The sequence below is a fragment of the Vollenhovia emeryi genome, unplaced genomic scaffold (assembly GCF_000949405.1).
Source record: "Vollenhovia emeryi isolate VEMERY1.0 unplaced genomic scaffold, V.emery_V1.0 DF939125.1, whole genome shotgun sequence".
Classification (NCBI taxonomy): Eukaryota; Metazoa; Arthropoda; class Insecta; order Hymenoptera; family Formicidae; genus Vollenhovia; species Vollenhovia emeryi.
The window spans coordinates 944,371-968,192 of NW_011967241.1; the positions used below are offsets into that span (position 1 = coordinate 944,371).

General features: G+C 38.8%; 1 protein-coding gene across 5 annotated transcripts in view; it reads left to right on the plus strand.

Moving 5' to 3' along the window:
* LOC105569205 (protein abrupt) overlaps nt 1–23,822 on the plus strand; it is a 90,066-nt gene that overhangs the window by 11,172 nt on the left and 55,072 nt on the right. For 3 of the 5 annotated variants that reach the window (XM_012025445.1, XM_012025448.1, XM_012025447.1), the window contains exons 2-4: nt 16,026–16,391; nt 16,811–17,029; nt 19,409–20,204. In XM_012025445.1, coding sequence (XP_011880835.1) covers nt 19,995–20,204 — 210 coding nt within the window. In that variant the 5' untranslated portion in view covers nt 16,026–16,391; nt 16,811–17,029; nt 19,409–19,994. The remainder of the gene's footprint in view (nt 1–16,025; nt 16,392–16,810; nt 17,030–19,408; nt 20,205–23,822) is intronic. The other 2 variants (XM_012025446.1, XM_012025449.1) reach the window with 2 other exon arrangements.

A 23,822-nucleotide genomic window follows, 5' to 3' on the forward strand; every position in this document is an offset into this window, starting at 1 on the left:
TCAGCAGAATTTTGCTTCTTTATTTTTACCTGCTACCAGAACTTTCTTTTGTACAAAATGTTTCTGCATTTTTTACCATAAAAATATGTGCCATGAAAACATCTTTCTCTATTAATTTTCAAATATATTAATCTTGACAATCTAATGCTTTACCTTCGTATTTGCAGAAAAAAGTTTAACTAAAAATTATTTGAAAGTTGAATTAACACACGATCTTCTATTAATAATTAATGCAGAATACATAATAACTTTATTGAGTGAATCTACGATTTAAACAGTCGATATTTGATTAGGCCACGCCATCGTCATATTTTCTTCCCAAAATCAAAGATGTCCGAATACTTGTTCGTGGATCTCTAGACGCGTTAGTTTCGCTAGCCTCTCATCATCTAACTAGCATGGCTTTCTCGAACATTAGGGCGGGCAACCGCAATGAGACAAGAAGATATATATCTCTCAGGCTGAGTTCCAGAGGCGTAGAGTATGTAGTATCGGGTATACATATAGTACCACACATGCACTCGTTGAGCAATAGGTTCTAACTTGGGTACCTGCTTCGGACTAAAAAGGACCCTAAGGAAACGCGGCAGCTGGCCCGATAATTGCGCCGGCAATGTTATTAATGGTCCCAAGATTTGCTTCATGGGTCCCATATCCAGGTAGCCTATGTGAGCATACTTTTATATGCTTTTAAGCCGAAGCGACGTAATGGCGAACACAATGCCACTATTCTCGGTGCCGGATGCGTTTGCTGACTTAGCATTTATTCTGTAATGCCGCTGGGCGATGAAGTTGGATTTCTTTATATTTAGTTAATAATTTATAACACGACAGCGCTGTCCCGCGGATCTTTATTTTACGTTTGCATCATCTGTCTTTTTATTTATTGGACACTCTTTCTAAATAAATCAAGCAATTCGACTTTTAGAATTTAAATAGTTTTAATGTGTCTTCGAATATATACTTTTCGAATGTCGAACCTTCACCGCGTTTCTTAAAAACATCTCGAAGACTTTTTCAATGCCACGTTCTGTTTAGCGAGGAATAAAATAATTACTTATTTGCAATTTTCTAGAAAATAAAATAACTTTTCGACATGGTGAATTATCTAAATAATTTTACCATAAATTTCACACGTTGGAGTGATTTTGCTGGAACTTAACATATTGAATCCGACGCATTAATTCCGTTCGAACTATAGATATAAGTTTATTCAAACTTCAAGTTCAAACGTTTTTACATGAAACTATTTGAATAATTCAACCATGCAATTTATTTTGACGCATGTCTGCACTCTCTTTTATTTCGTATTGATAACAAACTGCTATATCAATAATTATTAATGTTACATTGTGAAATTATCCCAGGGGAATAAACATGCATTTCAATGATGGTAAATACATAAGAATACACATTTGACTTAGAATTTCGTCCGTTTTACAGAGACGCAGAAAATTGTTACTAAATAAACGAGTAACCTTTTAGCAAATTCGACTCTCCGGGAGATTGCCATCTTATTTCGCAGTACGGCCTGTGCGAATCTAACGTTCTAAGAATTTACCCCAAGAAAGCAAGATGAATTTCCTTGTCGGAGGGGTCGTGAAAAGAAGTGGCTGCCAGGATGTTTATTTTCGGCACAAACGAAATGCTTACCCTACGGCAGTGTATGCCTTCGTTATCGCGCTCCGAAACCATTACAACGCATTTCAAAAGTAACCCACGGTACAGCATGTGCTTCGCGTCGCAATTGCATTTGCGAGAATACAATTGAATCTGTTTCATCCAACATTTTGAGCGGATCGTTGATCACGATGTGAACTTCGTACGGTTGTTGCGTATAAGTAAATTTTTTGGAAAACTGTTTAAAAAATTTATCTACTTAAATAAATGCGAACGTGTAAACAGCACATAAAACAATGTCACGTTGTTTACCAGGTTTTTTATTGGAACATCCTATCCTTGTAATCTTTTATGTCACTATTTTCGTTTTCTTAAATATTGTATGACTTAATCATTCGCATTATGCACATGCGTATAGCTTTTTTTATATTTACATATTTGTGCTATAAAACGCTTTTTTCGGATTAGATCATACCACTATTGGCATCTCGTTTTTCTTATACGCATTTTTTATTTTATACGAAGAGTAACTTGCTGCACTTCAGTTAATTATTTCAACGCATTATGTTATTATATTATATTATCGTATATATCTTCATTACAATTATTGTCGTATAGAAATGTCTACTTAATAATAAGAGTATTATAAAATTAATATCTGAATAATGACTGCCAGGAATAATATTTTTAAGAAACATTATAACATACAGCTGAAATAATTTATGATAAAAGCTATTAACTATTCGCATTTATATTTAAATTTAAAGAGCCATTAAAGCTTTAAAGAAATGTCAAGAATTAATATTGCACTTTACATGCTTTAAGTGTCTTTGATGTCTTTTTTGCAATTTCTGCATTCTTTGTATTATGTTAAATATTTAAATTACATTTAACCCACACGCAGTCCTCGTCTCCCCAAATAACGAGAATACTATGATGGAATAAATTTAAACGTACAAAATATTTCAATTTTATGAAAATGATTTTGACTGCTGCTTAATATTTTCTTTAAATAACATTTGCGAGAATACTTTGTTAACGTCAATTGTTAAATTAACTAGTCAACTTTTGTGCAGATTTGATCTCAAACGTAATTGTTAAGTTCAATCGAACATTTTAATCTCGGTAAGAGATTGTTTCCGGTGTCACGTGATGTCGATGACAATTCGTGGAGAGTCCTGTAGATCTCCCCTGTAATACGAGTACGTCCTGCTTTTCCTCTCTCGACGTTTCACATTTTTCGTTTGTATCTTTCGTACACTACCCTCTCGGATGTATATACATGCATACTCATACATCGACAAATGCAGTACATGAAAGGGCGTCGGTAATATGAGCCTCGTTATAGGATTTCCCGGACGTGGACATGTGCGTCTCTCTGTGCACTCGCTGCGCACCCACTATATGAAAATACGTTTTCACTTTCGATCTACCACGAAACCGATAAATTCCACGTCACTGCAAACCGCGTGGTTCTTTTCACTCGACCACATAAAATCACAGATGTACCGAGACGCTGTAATTACCACAGTAACGGCGTTATTGTTGTTATCTGATAAAGACAAACGTTTGTTAAGTAATTGTACGAAAGATTTATCTAAGTAAAAAAAAAAAAGGCGAATAAAAGATTAAAATGGAAGAGTGCGCGTGCGGCTTTTTTAAAGATTTTACCGTAAGAATGGCATTATTTTATTACGAACAACATTTCTAAGAATGTACTTAATTATTTTCAGCCAATAACAATTTTAGTCGTCAGAAATTAGAAAGAGAGAAAATGTTAAAAGATATTTAAACTAATACGTCAACGGCGTAAAGCTGATGATTCATCGCCGTTATATTATGCGAAGTGTACATTTGCTTCATGATCGTGAGAGCGACATGTTCCACGAGTCTTCCAACATCCCCTCGTGTCCCGTGTCTTCCTCTCTCGCTCGCCACACGCGTTTTCGGCTATTGTGCCGGGTTCTTTATTTCGCACCTGCACCGTCGAGGGTCGTACATGATATAACGGCGCAGTTTATGTAATGCGGGAACATTTTATACCGAGGAAAAACTGTCGACACGTCGAATCACGCCAATTAATATTCAGTGTTACTTCATGTGTAATAAACGACTTTGTACTCTTTGCTGATAGTGCGCGCAAAGGCCACGTGCAAAAAGCATCGGTGGTTAAGTGAATGCAAATGACGATGTGCATATCATGATACACGCGCAGTCCTCGGAATGAGGTAATTCCGATTTCCTTTATTATGCAATTACTACTTCGCATTAGCTTCCGCTCGTTTTCTCGTCGTATAGATAACTTGTCACGCTCGTTTTTTGTCAAGAAGCTATGTAGTTCAGACGGAATTGCTGAATAATGCACTCGATCTCGTTTATTTTATATCGATTCCATTAAATATTAATACAAAATATTAGTTTAATTCTTAACAGATCAGATCTCAATTGCTTTCAATGTTTAACCAGTACGTAACGCGCGAGACGTGTTCAGCGATAATTATGTTTCCTAAATTTGCAAATTGATGCAATGAACAAATTTTATATAAGAAATCATAAACTTTACATGAAATGAATATTTCTCTAGAAACTTCTTTTCTTCCAAATCAGAAGAGTTTCGTAACTGAACTCGCACAGCGTACGAGAAATTATAGCGTTTTTCATGGGTAGAACTGGGTACGCACTGACATGAGCGCACGCTAAGGCCTGTTCGTAGTCAACCTTATATTTAAGGATCGTCTTAAATACCTTTTAAAATATTTCTTAGCCAGTAAAATGATTTATGCGGCATCCGTACGAATCCGTTTTGGCTAGAACAGTTTTTGAACATGTATTTAAGACAGCCTTAAGTGTGAAAATTGACTGCGAACAAGCTTCGTTCCGCCAATGAAAAACGCCATTAGCCTGCCGGTCGCGCGAGATTTCGCTCGCAGCTCGATCGCGCCGGTTCGAGGAGAGAGTGACGAAAATGTCGGGAATGGAGACAGTGGCGTGCGCCATAGATGAATCTGCATGCGAGTCTAATTGCCTCACAATTCTGCTCTCCGCGTGTGGGCAACCGACGAAAGCCGACGAGGAGGAGTGGATTTCCCTCGCGAGAGACGGAGGAAGACAGGCGGTCAGTGCCACACCTCGAATTCGCGGCATACCTGCCGTGATACGTACCCAATCTCCACTCGTCTTGATCTATTCCGGGTATATCGGCAGCCCGCTTATGCCCGCGAGTAATTGCGCGTGAGCGCATGTGCGTACGTAAATGGGCATTCGACTGGAATTCCAGAGATCGGGCGCTACTTTCCTGCCGCGCGATCGGTCGGCAGGTGAGAAAAACACGGCACTAAATTTGCATTTGACATTTCTCGAAATTGAAGCAGGAACTATCGTTCTAATTTATTTATTGGGAAGAGAATTCGCAATCTCGATTATGCATGCGAATAATCGATTTTTATAGACGTTCGGTAACTGGAACCGCTAAATGTAAACATATTTCGCATCCGCCGGTTTCTTTTTCTTTTTTTTTTACGTACAAAATATATTTAACGAATTTACGTGTTTGACGAAATTTTGAAACAAGTCGCATTTTTTTCACTTCGATAAAATTGTTCATCGATCATATTACTTAACCGCCGAAATTAACCGATCTCCTCACCTTGGGACCATCGCAGTAAGCGTAATCAATTCTACTCAATAAATAAACCAAAAATACTTTAGAGGCAAGCACACTCACGACTTACCGCGTCATGATCATCGATCTTATCCGTTTCCTTCCAGTGAATGTTGAAATTCTGTGCATTCAATTACAACTCTTCTGTTGAAAGTATTATTTCATCGAGATAATATGCTTAAAACTTTTATTCTTACGTCTCTGTTACAAGTTTTTTTATACGCGCAATCCCGCATTTTATGTAATAAATTTTCTATTGCGTGCGTTGCTCTATTTTTAGATCGCGAATAGACGCTGAAAAGACACATAGTTTTTTTTTAAACTTATCAAGGGGGGGATATTATACAATATTTTAACGATATTACAGGTGAGACAATTTGTTCGAGTTTTATGTCACGACGTGAAAGCGGCCGCGACAATATTGCGCGGGCAAACTATTTCCGCGCGATGTATTATTTTACAAATCTCTCGCGTCGCAATTCGTGCGATCGTAGATTTGCCGGCGCGGGGGGGGGGGGGGGGCGCTTCTCTTGCGAAATGCGCGCCGAATTCCCGCGAATAAAACGCGCAGCGAGAATAACGGATGTCGAACACGGATTACCGGCGACGGCGGGTGGCGGCGGTGAATTAAAGCGCGCAGAGCTACCGGCCGCTTACAATGTAGTAAATACGCGGTAAATACGATGACACGTAGTAAATGCGAAATGCGCGCGTCGCGTGTAAACACGTATCCGTTGATAAATTGCTCGTCTCGGCGTGGCAACGCCACGCGCGCCTCGTAATCGATCTTAATTCAGATCTGTCACCATTTTGTTTCCCCCCCTCCCCTCCCCCCCCCCTCTTCCGTCATTAGGCTCTTTCGCAAATTTCTCCCCGTTTTGAGATAAAAACGCAGCATTCTGCAGCAGACTGGCTGATAACGCGTCCCACATTGCACAAAATGATAAGAGCGGTCTCGTGTTATTTACATTCGTGCGCGATCCAGCGCGCTACGTCATTATGTTTCTGTTTCGTTGCGTCTATACGTTCGATTCGGGAGTATGCGGATCCGAGATGAAGACCGGGCGAAAATGCAATGCCGTAGCGACGATTTCGTCCGAGACAAATGGATGAAAAACAAAACTCATTAACAGTGAAAACTTCTTTTTAACTGTTAATGAGTTGTTTTTTTTCGCCGCCATTTAGCGTCGCCTCTGTTTCAAGCCCGCCTGGTTTTGTTCACGTAGATTTACTGCGCGGCTGGTGATTCTTATTACTCGTTTATGCCACGTGTTCTCGAGTTGCATATGCATAATCTCGATAAGAGCTTAATGCGCAAGTAGTAAAAACAGATTTCTTTCAAGGCGCAATCTCCTGATTATTAACTGTGTCTTTAGACCGATATCACAGGCAAACGTGTCGAGCAGCAGCTAGAGTTAACATTTCAAGTGTGCTGCCGTATTTGATAATGTACGTCACGTCAAGGTTCGTTGTCTACGTGGAATATTTAAGATGTCCCCGCATTTACCTTGCCCGCGCTCGAGGTGCAGTTTATGCGTCGTTACGCTGTACCCGTACTTAGCAAATAGCTAAGCGTAAAGAGTCCGTGAAGATAACTCACGGAGTCGCGCGCGCGCGCGCGACTCCTAATGGAAATTTTTAGCTCTCATTAAGGACGAAACATGAAAAATTACATCCAAGAGTTTTTCATTTGCATGATAAGTGCGTGTACCGATAAAACGCGGCTGTCATTTAATTAGTTTCCGCTGCACTTTAAGATCCCCGCGCCGGAATCTTTTCATCTTTCACCGACCGTAGTAGATCATGCATCGTATCATTTCTCTTCCGGAAGCAATATCGCGTATCGCGTAACGAATTTCTCTACCATGCCATTTCCGGCCACGTGACTCACCTTCGCCGAGTATCGGGCCGATCTATCGATCGATCCATCGGGATCGCATCGGCGTCCTCATTACTAAACGTCTCCTAATTGGCCGATATGAGATCCACATCCGATCCGCGGAGCGAGAACGCACGAAGTTATTAAAGGGTCGTCAACCTGGCGTTTATACTATGCGAGGAAACGCGCGCCGCCGCATGTGCGTGAACCGGTGCACGCGAGCGCGCATAAAATAAATTAATACCGCGCCTATATATGCGCCCTTACGCATACAAGCGTCTTAACGATCTGGCTTATCGTGCAGCGTGTGAACTTGGACTCTCTTCCCAAATGAAAATTACCGGTGCACGGTGCGCCGCGATAAAATCTCCGGACTGATGAAATTGTTATTTTAATTTATGCTAATATTGCAATACCGCGGCCATCATTTTTATTTCACTTCCTTGTTTTCGGCTTCGCGGGACAACGTGTGTCAAATTAATTTACCTTTTTTTTCTTTAAGATAAATAAATTTAATCGTCGAGAGAGACAAACCTGATCGTCAGCTTATACTTGACTTGTGATTCACAATCCTCTTATGTGTTTCCAATCACACGTTGCTCAAGATTTGGTATCTCCATTACTAAGCAATCGCTAGATGCCATTACAGTAGTCGAATAATTAGCTGCCCGTTTCGAAAATTAGAGGGGAAGGGAAATTAAGAATAAGATTACATTGCAAAAGCGACTGGTAACCGACGCGTGCTTCGAAATGTCTGTATAAGATGTCTACAATTCGTAAATTAATATTAATTGTTAGCGATTCATGTCCTGTTAAAAAAATGTGCCAAATTTATTCATCTCTCGTCGTACATAGATGTACGTCGTTATTTAAAGGTTCAAGTCTTTTAATTTGAAGAATAGAGCATTGTCCGACAATTCCCGTCCGAATCCCATATCAAACAGCTTCTCAAATTCCCTCGCTATGACGTCTGTTATTGCGCGAGGCGTCTTTGTCCTGATATATTCCGTTGTATTCCCGCAATCCTGCGCAATGAATTTCTCAGGATAATTACTACGCGATCTCTTCGTCGATATTCAATCAGCGCGCGTCCGTACATACGAAAGGCTCCAATTAACCGGGACGCTATTATCTCCCGAAATTACCACACACTTACGTGCTCGGCTCGTCACACAGACGTACGGGCATTCGTTCCAGCGCAACGGTGCGTGCATACGCTGGAAGGTGAAAGTCATCTGGCCACTAGCCATCGTACGCGATGCTAATGACGGTGTTGTTATTGTTGTTAGTAATGTTGACGTTGGTGATGATAGTTGACTTATTATTATATTATCTGAGTGATCGCCATTCAATTATTAGCCCGGGCGGCCCGTCTCGCTAACGTAATCGTAGCCGATATGGTAATAAAAACGGGTGACCATTGCGTCACATAAAATTCAACATGCAAATTATTTCTGTACACATCTGACCAGTAAATTGCGGACGACTGGAAGGAGATCTAGCTTCGTATACTTGCGACACCGAATTGATAAGCTCCTATACAACTTTGCTTGAAATGTGAAGCAATCACGATTGACATTGCATGCAGATTGTCTCCGTGAGATCAATACTGATACATCGTTTTAAAGATTTTTCCCTGACGCATCCGCCATGAATTAATTGGCCTCGAAGCGAAATCTGTTTAGTGGCAAATTCATTGTTAGATCGTGTAATCGTTGTGGAAAAAGATTTGTGATTGAATTTGGGTGTCGAAAACCTGCTATCTCATAACAGAAGACTTTACTCTATATAAATACAAGTGCAAAATGAAAGAAAGGTAGAATAAATGCGTAAAAGTGGCTTATGAGATTATGAATATCTATTCGCGCATTTTTCCTAAATATTACTTACTTTCAGAATATTACAAAAAAATTGCAAAGTTTTAACATAGTTGGTTGAAGACTGAGATATATTGATATTAAAGAATTTATAATGGAGCCTCTTTTACATATGAATAATTGAAAAAATAAAAATGTATGTTTAATCCTGCGACAAGGGAATACGAACCTAAAAGCAAATTAATTCGTCCAATATATTTGTCTATTTGTTTTTATGCCGCCATTGTCAGAGTTGAATCGCGAAAACAGATTATTTCTGGAAAGCGTAAGAGAAACGACGACGATCGTTAAGGGTGATAAATAATGTATGAGGGATTAAATTGCAAATGACTCTCTCGCGGTGCTCATTCGTCGATTTCGTTATTTCTTACGCGGTCCTATCAGCCGATTTTCGCCGGGCGGTCGGTAAATCGCACAAAAATTCCGCAAGGAGAATCGCGGCATTGTCACTGCAAGCTTACTCGCTCGTACGTGCGCGCAAAAAGCGGCTGCGTTAATGACGGCTACCCGGGCTTTGCCGCCGGGTTCATCGATCATTCCTAACGACATATGCAGATCGCGCGCTTTTTTTCGCGCCTATGGAATATTTCTTTGTGTACGCACGTCGTACACAATGATATGCAAAGCGCCGTTGGTGGGGCAGAAAAAGCGAATGGGTACTCGAGCTCTCCCGACTTTCCGGTTAAAAGTGATAAATTCACCGTGATTGATTCTAAGCAGCGTTATTAATCAAGCGGTCGATGTTGCGCGTTATCCGACTATATTGTCCGATATATAAAACCCATAAACATATATTAATTTTGAAATCTATAATAAGTACAACGAGCGAAATTAATACCGTTTAATTTATTCGTTTATCAGTTTTTTATACACACACACACACGCGCGCGCACATATATTCTATATTAACATGAAACATTGTAGTATTTATTCATTTCACATTTCGTTTTTATTGTGCAAAAACCGATGTATTTATTTATGATTTTCTTATTATACAGATTTATTCCTTATATGGAAACGAATTTTTTTTAATGTAACGATCGATTTTGTTCATCTACACTACGGAACATAGGTAAGAGTAAGCAAATGAATTGCGTATCTCATGTAGGTAAAGTATCGATATTATCCTTGTTAAAGAGCAAGCATCTTTTTCAAGCATCACAAGTAGCAAATAAATAAAAATGTAAGACACTTACCTTACGATTTCTCCGCCGTTGCCCGATGCCTCCTTCTTCTCTTTCCTTGTTGATTTTCTTGTTGCACTCACACACACTCACTCGCGAAAATCATCGATCGCGCGAAATTTCCGGCACTCCCGTACGCGATGTGAAATACCGCGAAATGCACGAAATATTATCAACAAATATCGTGTGCATTTTTTATTCGGAAGAAGGGATAAATCACTTTTGAATTGGCGATATAAAACGCGAGCATCGAAAGCATAATCTGCGGTAAAGAAGTAGTTATTAGTCCGTAACGAAACGATATTTTACAATCTTTGATAAACAATTAAAAGCGCGGTGCGTAAACGAGATGTAACCGCGACAAAATACCACGGTTTACATTTATAATTTAGATGAGTTAGTCCCGTGAAATATCTATACGTTGATAAAGAGCCGTCGCCTCGACATGCAATTCGTTTCACATTACAAACTTGTAGAAACTTAATAATTAATCGAGGAACGTTACTTGTTACTAATGAAGGTGTGCAAATCAATAGTGTTTTATCCCTGCATTCATCGTGATCGAGTCTTGGAAACCGATAACGCAAAAGTAATAACACGCACGGAGCGACTCTCGCCACTGCTTGCCGGCACGACGTTCGGCGAGCGAGTGAGAGCGCGGCGACCTTCGGGTAAACTTTGGCCCGCGTAACGTCGTACGATACCGCGCCGAGTGAAAACAACAAAAGAACGTAGAGAATTCGTTGTCCCGCCTACCAATTGGAAAATTCCGTACTTAATATTTTACATTACTTTGTTCCGTGACTGTTACTACGTTTTGTGTATCATTCTGCGGACTTATTGGTACCGATTAAATAAACAATTAATTCTGTTCAATCGAGAAAATGCATCGGAAGAAAAATCATTGTTACTTAAATTCTAACTACTAAAGCCAACGGCACACGATACTACTTTTCCTACTGGATTGCTTACGAGAGCCACTCAGGATTTAGCTTTAAGTCACCTGATCTAAAACTCTAAATATACATACAGTAATTTATATATCAACATAATGTAGAACATACATTATTCTAGTCTATTGTGCTTTGTTACATGAGGTGGTGGCAATTTCGATCTAAATGCATTTTGTATACTGGTATACGTAATTTTTGGAACTGTGGGATATGATTTCGTATCATATTTACCTCTCTTTTTGGTTTGTCACATTTTCTTTTCTCTCTATTTTCTCTTCTCTTCATATTTCCTTCTATTTTGTATTGTTTTATTTCAATTTCATTTTGCTTTGCTTTAATGCATTTTATTTAATTTAGTTTTTACTTTATACTTTATTATGACTAATTTGTCACAGCTACTTTTTATTCTTTCTTTTCTCTGCGCATTTATTGGTCGCTTAAAGAAGATGTTATCTTACAATACGTTAATATAAATGATCTAATAATTTATTTATTTACGTATATCTACACATACACGTACACAAAAGTTATATATATTTTTTTAAAATAAAAATGTCGACTTAAAGCGAAGTAATGTTTAAAAATTATGTATAATTTCAAATGCGTGATTCGTCTTTTTCATCAATTGGCTAGAATTATATTTGCGCTTCGATGCCTGAGAACAGTTTGGACGCTGATCGATCAGTCGAAATGTATTCCCAGCGTGGTTCATTCATACGACACAATGGAATGCCCGCAGCACACACGTTACTGCGCGTGGCACGCTCTGTTTTACGTTCTCGCGGTTGCGATTTTACACATTCACAAGTCAGTAAATACCTGAGCGAAAAACACACGAACCAAATAGCGAGAAAGTGTTTTACTCAAACACCCGGCAAAAAAAGTCACTCTCGCTTCAAGAGAATTATTTTTCTCCACCAACAATAACACAATTTTATAATTGCGTTCAATTTTAATTTACGTATTTCATGTTCGTACGCGTAATTTTAAAGGATTACATTTTAATTCTGTCAAGTTTAAGTAAAGAACATAAACTTTTAATCCTTTCCGATTTAAAGTGAAATTCAGAATTGTGAATATACATATTTAACAAGACTTATATAACGTTAATTATAAGAAGGATTTATCTAATAATAATTGCAGCAATAAGCGCCAAGAGAAAGGCGAAGCTAATTCATCCTTTGCCATAAATATTACATCTTAAAAATTACATAGTCTCGATTTTTATTTTCGCTTAGAATGGTGTGTGCATTCAAGCCGACTGTATTAATTCCGAGAAATCGAATTCCTAGGTACTTAACTGGTAGCTATTGTTTTCTTCCCGCTTCTCACACACGACTGCGCCGAATCGAACACTTGGCCGACGATGCAAAGATAAACGTTCGCGGTATCAGTAATTGCGTTTGTGATTAGCGTGTCTATCTCAGACTTCGCTTCATTCTGCCGTGGAAAGATGCAAGCCACCCGGGTGAAATGCACATTCGAGTTCGCTCGTAGAAGGAAAGATAGATAAGACGCGTTCCGCAGGCTGTAACGCTTTCTAACTACGCTCTTGCGAAACCATGGCCATTACATCAGTTTCATAATATGTGATTGCTTACGGGCATACTTTTGATATGCTCGACATTATTGTTAAAACAATAAGGTGTAACGCTCAAACGACATCGCACTTTGCAGCGAATCGTTTAAAAGATATTCATTATACCAAGTTTTTAAAGACATATTAACTACTGCTATTGTTATTATTCACATTTGACGCGATGAATAATGTAAATATATTACCGGCAACTTATTGATCGTTTCTCGATATCTTCTTTACAAGAATTCGAAAGATCGATACTGAAATCGTATATTTTCTGCGGCGTCGATGGACACCTGCGCTACGATTCTCAATTGTCATCCGCTTTCGTGCTTTGTTTTGAATAGATTCCCAATCGGTGGCAATCGAAGTCATTCCAACAGTTTCGTAATGCGTAATCGCTGCGACTCGTGTGCTTTTAATTCTCGACACGCACGCCGTAATTGCATTACGTACATAGCCGTGGCTTTTTTTAGACTGTACTCGTATGTTACTCCGCGATATCTCGGGCCGCTTGTTTATAAAGCGTATACCATATACGCGGAAACGCGAAACAACGCGGCCGCTATCAGCAGGATCGAGCTATTTTCGTAATTAAAGCGGCGAAGGCGATCGTACATTGTGCGGGCAAACGCGATCAAGCTTTACATTTCTCTGATAACCAACGGCCGATAAGCGCGATGTCACGGAGTTTGTTTTTAATGGAAATTAAATTGGCGAAATGTAAAACATCCGAGAGGAAAAGCCCGCGATACTATTATGCATCTTGTTGTGAACGGTATATAAATCCCGCGTTTATCTCCGACTTATGAATGAAGTGCCACATAAAGTGTATATATTACGATTTTATGCTTCTCGACTGCGTTAAGAGCTCGCTCGGGTTGCAACGTGAATGCTGTATCGAATAATGCGACCAATTTCTCTGCCGTCACTTTATACGAAATAGAGACCGCGACAGCAGCAATTCTATTTAGTTACGCTTCTGTTTCAACTGTGACACATCTTCGATAATGTGTAATAATCGTTGCATTCTAGACTATTTTTATTTCTATTCTTCCTCGCTTTTCTACCACACAGCACAAATCTCCGGTAAACGTCTCCAAAACGTTCCGTGAAATATTATATGGGCTATGGCTTCTTTCCTTTTAAACTGGAGTTATTCTTGTCGTTGTTAGCGGTGCTTGTTTTGTATATTCTTTTAAACGACGGTCTCTGATCTTCAAGTTGCAGAACTCATTACCGTTGCCGACCCAAATCTTAACAATAACAACGACAATACTGGCTTCTTTTAATTAAAATTATTATTGTCATCATATTAATTTATTCGACACAACATTTGTGTACATATACCCACGTAAATTATATATGCATATAATAATATACATATATGAATTATGTACGCAGATTACATAAAAATATTAAATAATTACTATGATGATGTATTGTGCTCGTTGTTATTGTGTACTTATTATAATGTGCTTAAACTTTGGTGAACTGCAATTCGTTTAGCTCGCGTGCATATGTTTTATTGTACATGTGCTTTCGAAATATTTCATGCTTTATATATTGCTTGTGAAACATGTCACATGTAATAAATAGCCGTTTATTTAACGATTGCAAGAAATATTTTACAGCATTGACAAGTCGATCGAGAGAATTTGTCTGCTGCGATAAATTATCTGTGGAAAATCACTGTCAGATGTAACACACGTACATATGTAGATATATGTAAATATATATTTGTAGAAGCGGAAGTGCGATTTGAATCCATGTCTTTTATTGGTAACGTGCGAAACGTGTTAAGGAATTGCGCGCGGAGAAATAGAAGAGAGCGAGCGCGACGTATATCGCGCTTATATTTATAGTAATCGATGTACGACGGGAAGAAATATTTACTACCGATCGTAAAAGCAGAATGATTTACAATTAGGGGTTTGTAAGTGAAAAATAATTCTTGACGATTCTTCCGTGTATGACGCAAGTGAGGAGCGTCTTATCGTACAATCGTACAGTAATTGCGATCGTATAAGACACGCACGCGTTCAGAGAAATCTTCCAGCATTAGAAATAATCGTTTTCTTTTCGCACGCAGTTAGTGCGTGCTCGATGTATGTACGCAGCGACGCCGTGTAATGTCATTTGCAGTCCTTTGTTATGTAAACGTAAAAAATTTTATTAATGCAATAATCACGAGAAGTTCACGAGGTAGACAAAAATTTCGGAGATTTTCAAAACCTACGAATTGCAGATGTTCGCATTATTTTTAATCGCGTAAAATCAAACTGCACGAAGGAAATATACAAATCGACTTACGAGCACAACAATATTGCAATATTGCATAAATGCAACATATATGCAACGGAGCCTCATAGTAAAGTGTTCCGTCAGCCGATCGGCGTCCAGCGTTAAACGAGTCCTGCGAAACGATCCTGACGGGAATTTTTTGAATCGTTTATGTAGTCGATTACAGACCTATGGGCAGTTGTACCGTTATCGGCCGTATATCATTAGGAAGAACGCATAACGCGCGTGTGCATCCAACCGAACATTAAGTGTCGCGGGGCCTGTAAAAGTTTGGAAAAATCAAGAGCCCCGGCATTTCGGTCGAGCGAAGAGACCGCGGATAAAACGCTCGTAAACCGAATGATGTTCGGAAGATTCCGTTGTAAAGCATTTTTGTGAATAGACCGGTTAATATTGGTTACATTTGTACGGTCAAAGAAACAAGTAGATATAGCGTATGCGCTTTTTAAGTTTTTTTTTTATCGCTTCTTGGCGGTGCCACAAACTGACTCAAATTCGGGCGAAACCGAAATATATTAGTCAAAAAGATTTGATAAACGTTATACGTGCACAAAGTTTTCCTTCGATCGTCATTCTTCTTTTTAATCGTAATTGATCTTCGAATGCAACTTTGATTAATAAACAGAACATAAAAGAAACAGAACGAGTCTTTCTTTCGATCTGTATTTTGATTAACATTGTAGCACTGCATCCTCATTCGTAAAAGAATGATGCAATTAATCAAGTAGAAAAGATTATTTAATGCATCGAAATCTTTCATTTCGTTATAATAATTCATACTACAACATTTAACGATAAAGAAAATAATTCCTAATCAGTACGTCAAACAAACAAGCATCCATCTTATCCAAGTCAACATTCAAAGATAAATTTACCAATTCAAGATTCGATCGTTGAAAATCATGTATTCTTGATAATCACTTCATGAATCCGAGGCATTTAATTTACTGATTGTATATCTGTTACAGGAAAGAAGAGGGCGTAGCCTGAAACAAAAGAAATAAACGAAAAGAGAAATAAAGCTAAAGTAAAAAGTGAATAAGAACCGGAGGGGGAATGGTAAGCAAGAACACCAGGCTAAGATAAAGTCGTTAATATTAAAGATAAAAGAGCGAAGGAGAACCTTTGTAGGCTCATTTTCTGGCACTGGATGTCGGATTAGCGCGTCGGCCGCGACGCAGAAGGGCGGAAGGTGCAAACATTTCGGTATGCGCGAAAAAGTGATATACACTGACATCTCCGAGGAAGAGTTAAACATTAAGAAGGGGCGAGAGAAAAAGAGAAGATTTATTTCTCAATTCGATCTACAATTGATTCCTACTACATACCATACGGTAAATACTCCAAAAGTATACTATTATATAGAACATGTGTGAAAGAGTATAAAATAATCACTATTATTGAGTGACAATGTTAAAAGTCAAATGGAAACAGAGCAAATACGAGGGTGAGTCAAAAATTATCTCCACCTTTCGTTCTACAATTTATTTACACAAAAATAGGGGTTCAATATGTACATCATATTTTTGTGCAAATAAATTGTAGAACGAAAAGTGCAGATAATTTCTGGCTCACCCTCGTATATGCATATACACAAAAGGAAAGAGATTCTAAGAAAGTATTCTAAGAGAGAGAGATATGTCATCAATATCACATAATAAATGAAAATTTAAACACATGACTTTCTGCTTTTATCGTCTCTGTTAATTTAGAAATTACCAAAAATTAACAACGTGTTATGGTTTGTTAACAGCTTACAAACCAGAAACCGGGATGGTAATGCAAATAGTTCCTCGAAAAATATCTGATCAATATTACACGAGCCAAATAATCAAAATAAAAAGGGTATTTGAATACTTAAATTTCGGGGAACTATTCAGCAGATACTATACTTTCGCACTACAGTATCAGGTACTATTTGGTCAAACTAAAGAAGAAGCATCCGAAAAGTTCAACGCCGGACATCTTTAAGGTATTATTTCTTATTATTTATCGTCACAGTTTTTATGTAGTATTGAAATAGAGGAACATTAAGTTTTTGTCATTTTAAAATCAATAATTGATTTCAAAGTTTGTATCGTCGGCAAGCAAGTTGTTTTCTTTATACGGCGCGTACTGTGTTAATAAGATAAACCAGTATCACAGTACTTCAAGCGTGCATTCAATGCGAGATATTAATTTCGGAAACTTTAAACTTAACAACAGGAAAAAAGGGATTATACAATTATTCAGTGATTTAATGGTTTTGACGTAGACGTCAATTAATTTTTATATAAGTTATTTCTGAAATAAATTCTTTTTTGTAGCGAGAGGTTCCTAAATTCAGAATCATATCGGTTGAAATATCATATTCGTATTACATGTAATACGGGTAGAAATGGATTAAATATTACATTAAATTGTTTTATTATTAAAAACGCATTTTTATCTTACGTCGACTTTTTGTATTCAATTATTGATTTCGTAATCTTCAGGCCTTTAATGTGTGCGTTACGTTAATTTATTTATTTTTGTATAATATTTAAATGTATTTTATTTCTCTTAACACAAAATTATTACGTTAATATTCTTACTTATATGGTGGAAATTTGTAGATTTGTATAAACATTATTGTAAATTATTGGACATTTGATTGAAATTCTATATAATGTAGATGCAATCTGACTTTTTCACCGTGTACCTTTTTTATTTAATAAATTGCAAGGCATAATAAACATTCTTGAGTATATTAACTTTTTTAATTGTTATGGACTTCACTGAACGTGAATACTGAACGGATGACTATTTTTATTCGTTGGAGCTTCCGTGGCTTTTACGATTTCGGCATAAACAACGTGTTGGCGTTGCTAACGAAAGATTAACGAAATAAATAAAAATAAAAATACAAATATTTTACATCGGACGATTGCGCACGCTAAGGTCGATTGAACAATTCCATTAGCGGCGAGTTTTACATTGGCAAGATAATACCTAATTTGTTCATTACGAGTGGCGCATTAAATTTTAAATTTTAATCGTCTCCAACGAGTCCGATATTAAAAATGTAATGCATAATGCGTTCGTTACGAATTACATATTTAAATTTTCATGGACAATTGGCCAGTCAGTAACCATTAAAAATGTAATCTTTGATTCCCGGGAACTGCATAAAAGTTTCATCTACCTATATACGTCAATTACCAATAACAGCATGCGCAATACGTAAATTATAATAAACGCGTCAACTTAATCTTGAACCTATTTTCCTATATTAACGCATTTTTAAAGAAAGATTATCGAGAATTTTATATATATATAACATTCAAACAGAAGAAAGATTTAATACAATATAATAATAAACAGAGTATACTGCAAGAATGTGTAATAATGTTAATAAAAAGACAATACAGAGTAAATAAATTTGATTTTATCCAGTCACTATTGAAATTCTAGTGACATACATAGGCCGGTGGTATTCATGGTCCGTCCTTATTAAAGTTGTCTTAAGTAACGTCCGGTTTTTCTCAGTTGTCTTAGTTACAGACAGACCTAAAAAAATATGCCAAGACGACGGTCGCCCAAACGGAGAAACTTGTCAAGTTGGGATCTCCACCGCGCCCATCCGATCAAATAATTTTCTAACGTATACATACGACAAATGCGGAGCAACTAAAGTAGCACTTTTAATGTTCGCGTCCCTCGCATTCCTCACCTCTCCCAATTTTTATTCAACAATCGCATCCGACTGCATATTCTTGCAGAAATATAAATATGGCTTTGCAACACATTAAAAGCCTAATCCACAATGTACTCTTTGCGTATAGAAACATTCTATTTTGTAGTCAATAAATACGTTTAAAAAAAATTGCGTAAGTGGATAAATTGCATATTACACGCTGTGCAACCGTATATTGTCGACAAATTTTTTAAGCGTTTCGCTTATTTATATAAAATAGAATGTTTCTAGATGCAGAGAGAGCGAGCACGTTGTAAATTAGGCTTAAGACTAAGGTGGCCCTAATTATAAGAACAGACTGTGAATACCGACCGCAGTATATTAAGAGAATAAAAGAAAGAGAGATTTTCTTAATGCTTCGAATACGAAATACTCGAGAATTGAATTAATATCAGTACGAACATATAAGAAGACGTGTGAGTTTAAAAGGAACATTTGTGTTTGAAATAAGCATCGAATAATAATCGATGTCGATATCGCAGATACGCTTTCGCCAACGATCTCTCGAAGACACGAGAGCGTCGATCGCGGGCGAACGTTTTATTTATTTACTCTGTATTGTATGTACGCACGTACATACACGTAGCCGTTATTTGTTTTCCGTGTAGCTAACAGGAGATATTGCCACACTTTCAGAAACAGTAGAGGACGCCGCCACGAACCACCAAAATAAGCAATAGCGTCACTCGCCGAATACACATAGCGACACAATCATTTTGTGGTCTCGGTCCGACGTTTTACCGCGCGCTTCCAGGTGCCACTTCTATCATGATCCAAGTACTATGAGATTCTTCAACGTGGTGCACGCGAAGTTTCCCCTATACCTACTTTTATTTGGACGCTTAGCTTTCATTTGTTGGCCTCTCACTCCCGACGACGGCTATTGCGCGAAGCGGTACCTGTGACCATCTGTTTACCGAGGCATCGAACAATTGCATACTACGACCAGGTCAGTCGTCGTGACTCGATATATCTCTCTCTCTCTCTCTTTCTCTCTCTCTCTCTCTCTCCCCCTCTCTCTCTCTCTCTCTGGGTGTAAATTCGGGTGCGATTGAGTCGGGCGACTTTCGAGAGATTGGAGAACGGAAGCGTTGAGTGTGCGAACTGAGAGACTTGTGAACGTGGGGTGCGGTGTCCGGATCCGAGGGTGGCGTGACAAGACGCGCGCGCGCGCGCGAGCACGATAGCACCGCGAATCGAGAGCCCCAGGGGGACGGACGCCATGGCGGCTTCTACGACCTCATCGACCGGCGGAGAGCAGCAATACTCTTTAAGATGGAACGACTTTCAGTCAAGCATCCTCAGCTCCGTACGTCAGCTGAGGGACGTGGAAGACTTCGTAGACGTCACGCTCGCCTGCGACAGCTGCAGCTTCACCGCGCACAAGATCGTTCTCTCGGCGTGCAGCCCGTACTTCCGAAACCTGCTCAAGGTCAGTGCTCAAGTCCTTACGCTCACTTAAAGCCCCTCAACCCTTTCGTGACCGGGTCACCTTCCACTTTACGTCGCGACGCAGTGTCTTTTGCTTTCGCCAATAGAGTTGCATATTGCGCTCGGTCTTGTAAATTCCTTAATTCTTTTGTGAACACAGTGATTCGGGCGTTTCTTCAGTTTGAAGCAATTATACGCGCCCAGACGCGTACTGTGTTGTAAATGGGACACCGGCGCCCGAAAGTACCGGAGAAGCAAAAAATATAAGTGAGACTCGTGCGTCCTAGCAGTCATGGAAAGGTTGAGCTACAGATATAAAGCCGGCAGGCAGTCGACGGAAGCGGAACTGCTAAATTATTTAGCGAGCTCCTGAGTCGAGGTCAAAGTTCATTCCAATAATCATCGAATTTAATTTTGCATTCCTCATTTATTTGTCATTCATGGACGTTCCGGCACTATAAATATTCTTTGGTGTGTGATAACGGTCGCGGGAAAAGGGAGCGTAATCGATATTAAGAAAACTGTGCGTGCGTTTTTTATGACGCCCGTAAAATCTCGACACTTTGGAAAAAATGAGGAAATGCTTACTTAACTTACTTTATTGCACACGATAAATGTTACAAGTATTTGATTAGTTACGGTTTTGTGATAACTTTACTAGTTTTAGTTGTGGGTTACGATACTAATATACAATATACGAGTATACGAATAGTTTTGCTATTTTACACCTATCTATGCTAGGAGATGCTTGTCAAGCGCGTGATTTTACTCTCCATTAATATCGCACAATTGACGCGCAGGTGAATTACAAGGAGTAATTTTGTTATTTCGGTTGAAATATCAGCCTCAGCCGGGGGTTAGTATTTCAACTTTAGCGCAAATTTGTAAGACCTGGTGGATTTCGCAGCGACGCGTTATTAAATCACAGGAGTCGAGGAATGTAATTTAGCGGTCACTGCATGTGCGAGCGATGTGTAACTCGATCGTAAAGTAGGAAAGTCGAGTCAGGGTCGCGTATGACACAATACGTCTGTGGAAATGCTAACACTGCGATGGTGTAACAAAATCAAAGCTGATAATCGTAAAGTGCACCGCTTACTCCCCCTTTATTTACGGAAACCGATATCGTCAAGATCATCTATGTCGCAATTTCTATTTCGTAAAGCTTGAATGGCTATTACGGTGGAGCGAGCGTATTGTCCCCAGTACGAGACAATATATTACACGACGCAAATAGTCCCACCTTATTCTGCTCAATATTTGTTTTTCCAAATTACTTACATCATCCGCTGCGATTGTTCTGGCCTGTCAAAATGCAGGCGCCGGGCTTAAATATTTGACACGGTATTTATTGACGACTGTGACTGCGTCATACGTAGTCGAATTTGGAGCCGTATCATTAATTTTAGCTGCTCCAGTAATAATTTCTACCTCCAGATCGGCCGCTAATCTTGGATCGTTAATGGGTGTAGTCAGTGACGCTGGTGTGAGTTTTAACTTGACGTTTTAACTTTCTATAATAAGACTTCTCGCGAATAAGACCGAAAATTTACAGACATGCCTGCTGTTGCGTGAAAAATTAGAAATAATGAGACAGAATTACTTAAGATGAAATCACCTTCCTAATATATTGATTACCGCGCCACATATCTTATTTCGTTTTACTTTTCTCTTCCAAACGTTTTGCAAATTTGGCGTAACGTCACCTAAATGTGTTTAAAAAAAAATTATAAGTTTATCAGCTCCTTCGAGAAGCTGATAAAAATAACAGAAGAATCATCTTACGTGCCGATTATTATCGCGTGCCCTAATTTTCTTTCAATTTGTAGCCGGGGTCAAAGTGTTCCTTTAATGTCTTGCCGATCGCCGTCATTTTTTCTGCAACCGGTTAGCAGGTGTCTGTGTGTTTTGCGTGAACAAACGACAGGGAACGGTCTCCCGGTATTATGATTTGAACGGGGGCCGGAGTTGTGTGCCGTTCCGGCGGGTGGGTAGAACGTAAATTGCCAGAAGGGACTAAAAGAAAATCCGCTGAAAGAAAGCGAGCCTTTCTCGGCGAGGAAGGACAGGCGGGAGGTGGATACCGCGCCGCGAAGAATTCGTAGGTCGCGGTTTCCCGTCTATCTCGATATCTCGGTTGAAAAAAAAATGAGATAACGCATGGCACAACAAACTCGTAATGTTTCACTTCCTGTTGTGCTGCAATTCGCATTCCCGGAAACCGTAAATTTAATAACATATTAATTTTACAGTTGTGTTATTAATGCATTTAGCAACAATTACAAATTATAAATAATGAATTTGGTGTTTGTAACCCAATATTGCCGGACATAATCTGTTAAAACGTTTGAGAAATTGAAGAGCTTGGATATTAATAATACTGGATTAAGAAAGTTTAATAAACATAAATATAGGTCTTCTATGTAAATGTACTCTATATATAGATGTAAAAGACGGAGATGTATGCATGTATATTAGTATGGAAACGTTGGTGCTTCTGTTGCTATTCTTTTAAAAATCAATACACCATTTTCTTGACGCTTCAATTAATATTTCTCGAGTTCGCAATATATACATCCGGATGCCTCGTGCAAAATATCCTACAAATTTGTTCCCACTGAAAAAGGGACGATTTTTATATTTCTAACCACTCTATTTTCCTTGAATCGTTTTAACGAAGCAGCCCCTCTCCTCGTTTCTGCTAGAGCGCATAAGTAGACGAAAGTGAGTCTTATTTCGCGCAATCGCGAAATTATGACTCTAGTAGTAATTATATACTCTAATTGATTCGCGAACAGACGCACAGCAATTAGACCGGTTATTGCCTCATAAATCCGGACGTTACAAATCATCGTAAAATCGTCAAGTGCGATTGCGCGCTGCTATCCTCTCGGAGAGAGACAGAGAGAGAGAGAGAGAGAGAGAGAAAATTGGATTTCGAAAAAATATATAAATAACTGCAATGCGGTATTGAATTATGAAAGAAACAATAATTAATATTTATGCAATGCTAATTATTAGATTTTCCTTGACAAACCGTGACATCAAAAGGACAAAAATGAAAATAATATCACGCAGGGGAATAACGCAATTATCACAATTAAATATAATTGTTGAGATAAAACAGTATTATGCGACATATAATTTGATAACTTCCTGTCTCTCTGTCTAACGGGATTTTACGTCACAAATATGTATAAATAAATATAATTTAAATTTCTCAAAAAGTCCCTTCTGCGTTGGACATTTTCGCTAAAATCCGCCGTGTGTGAGCGCGTCCGTTTTGTGCGCACCGATTCGAAAATCTTACCGAAGCGATTCATCCCACAGAATCGTCGTGGCAAGACCGTATCCTTACGCGTTCGAGCCCACGAAGAACTTCCGGTTCGATTTGCATAATAACGTGACGTTCGAGTCATCGCCAACGAAGATCCTCCCCTTTCTACACGATCGAGACACAATCGATCACCTGGACATATCGTCGCGATGTCGTCAACAATTCGCTGTCGGTGGTGTCTCTCCGAGAACCTGTTTCCTCCGCGTGCACTCGCTCTTGATCGGCCCTCATCACCGCCTTTTCGAAACAACGTTCTGTACGTCGTGTTTCCGCGTAGTTGGA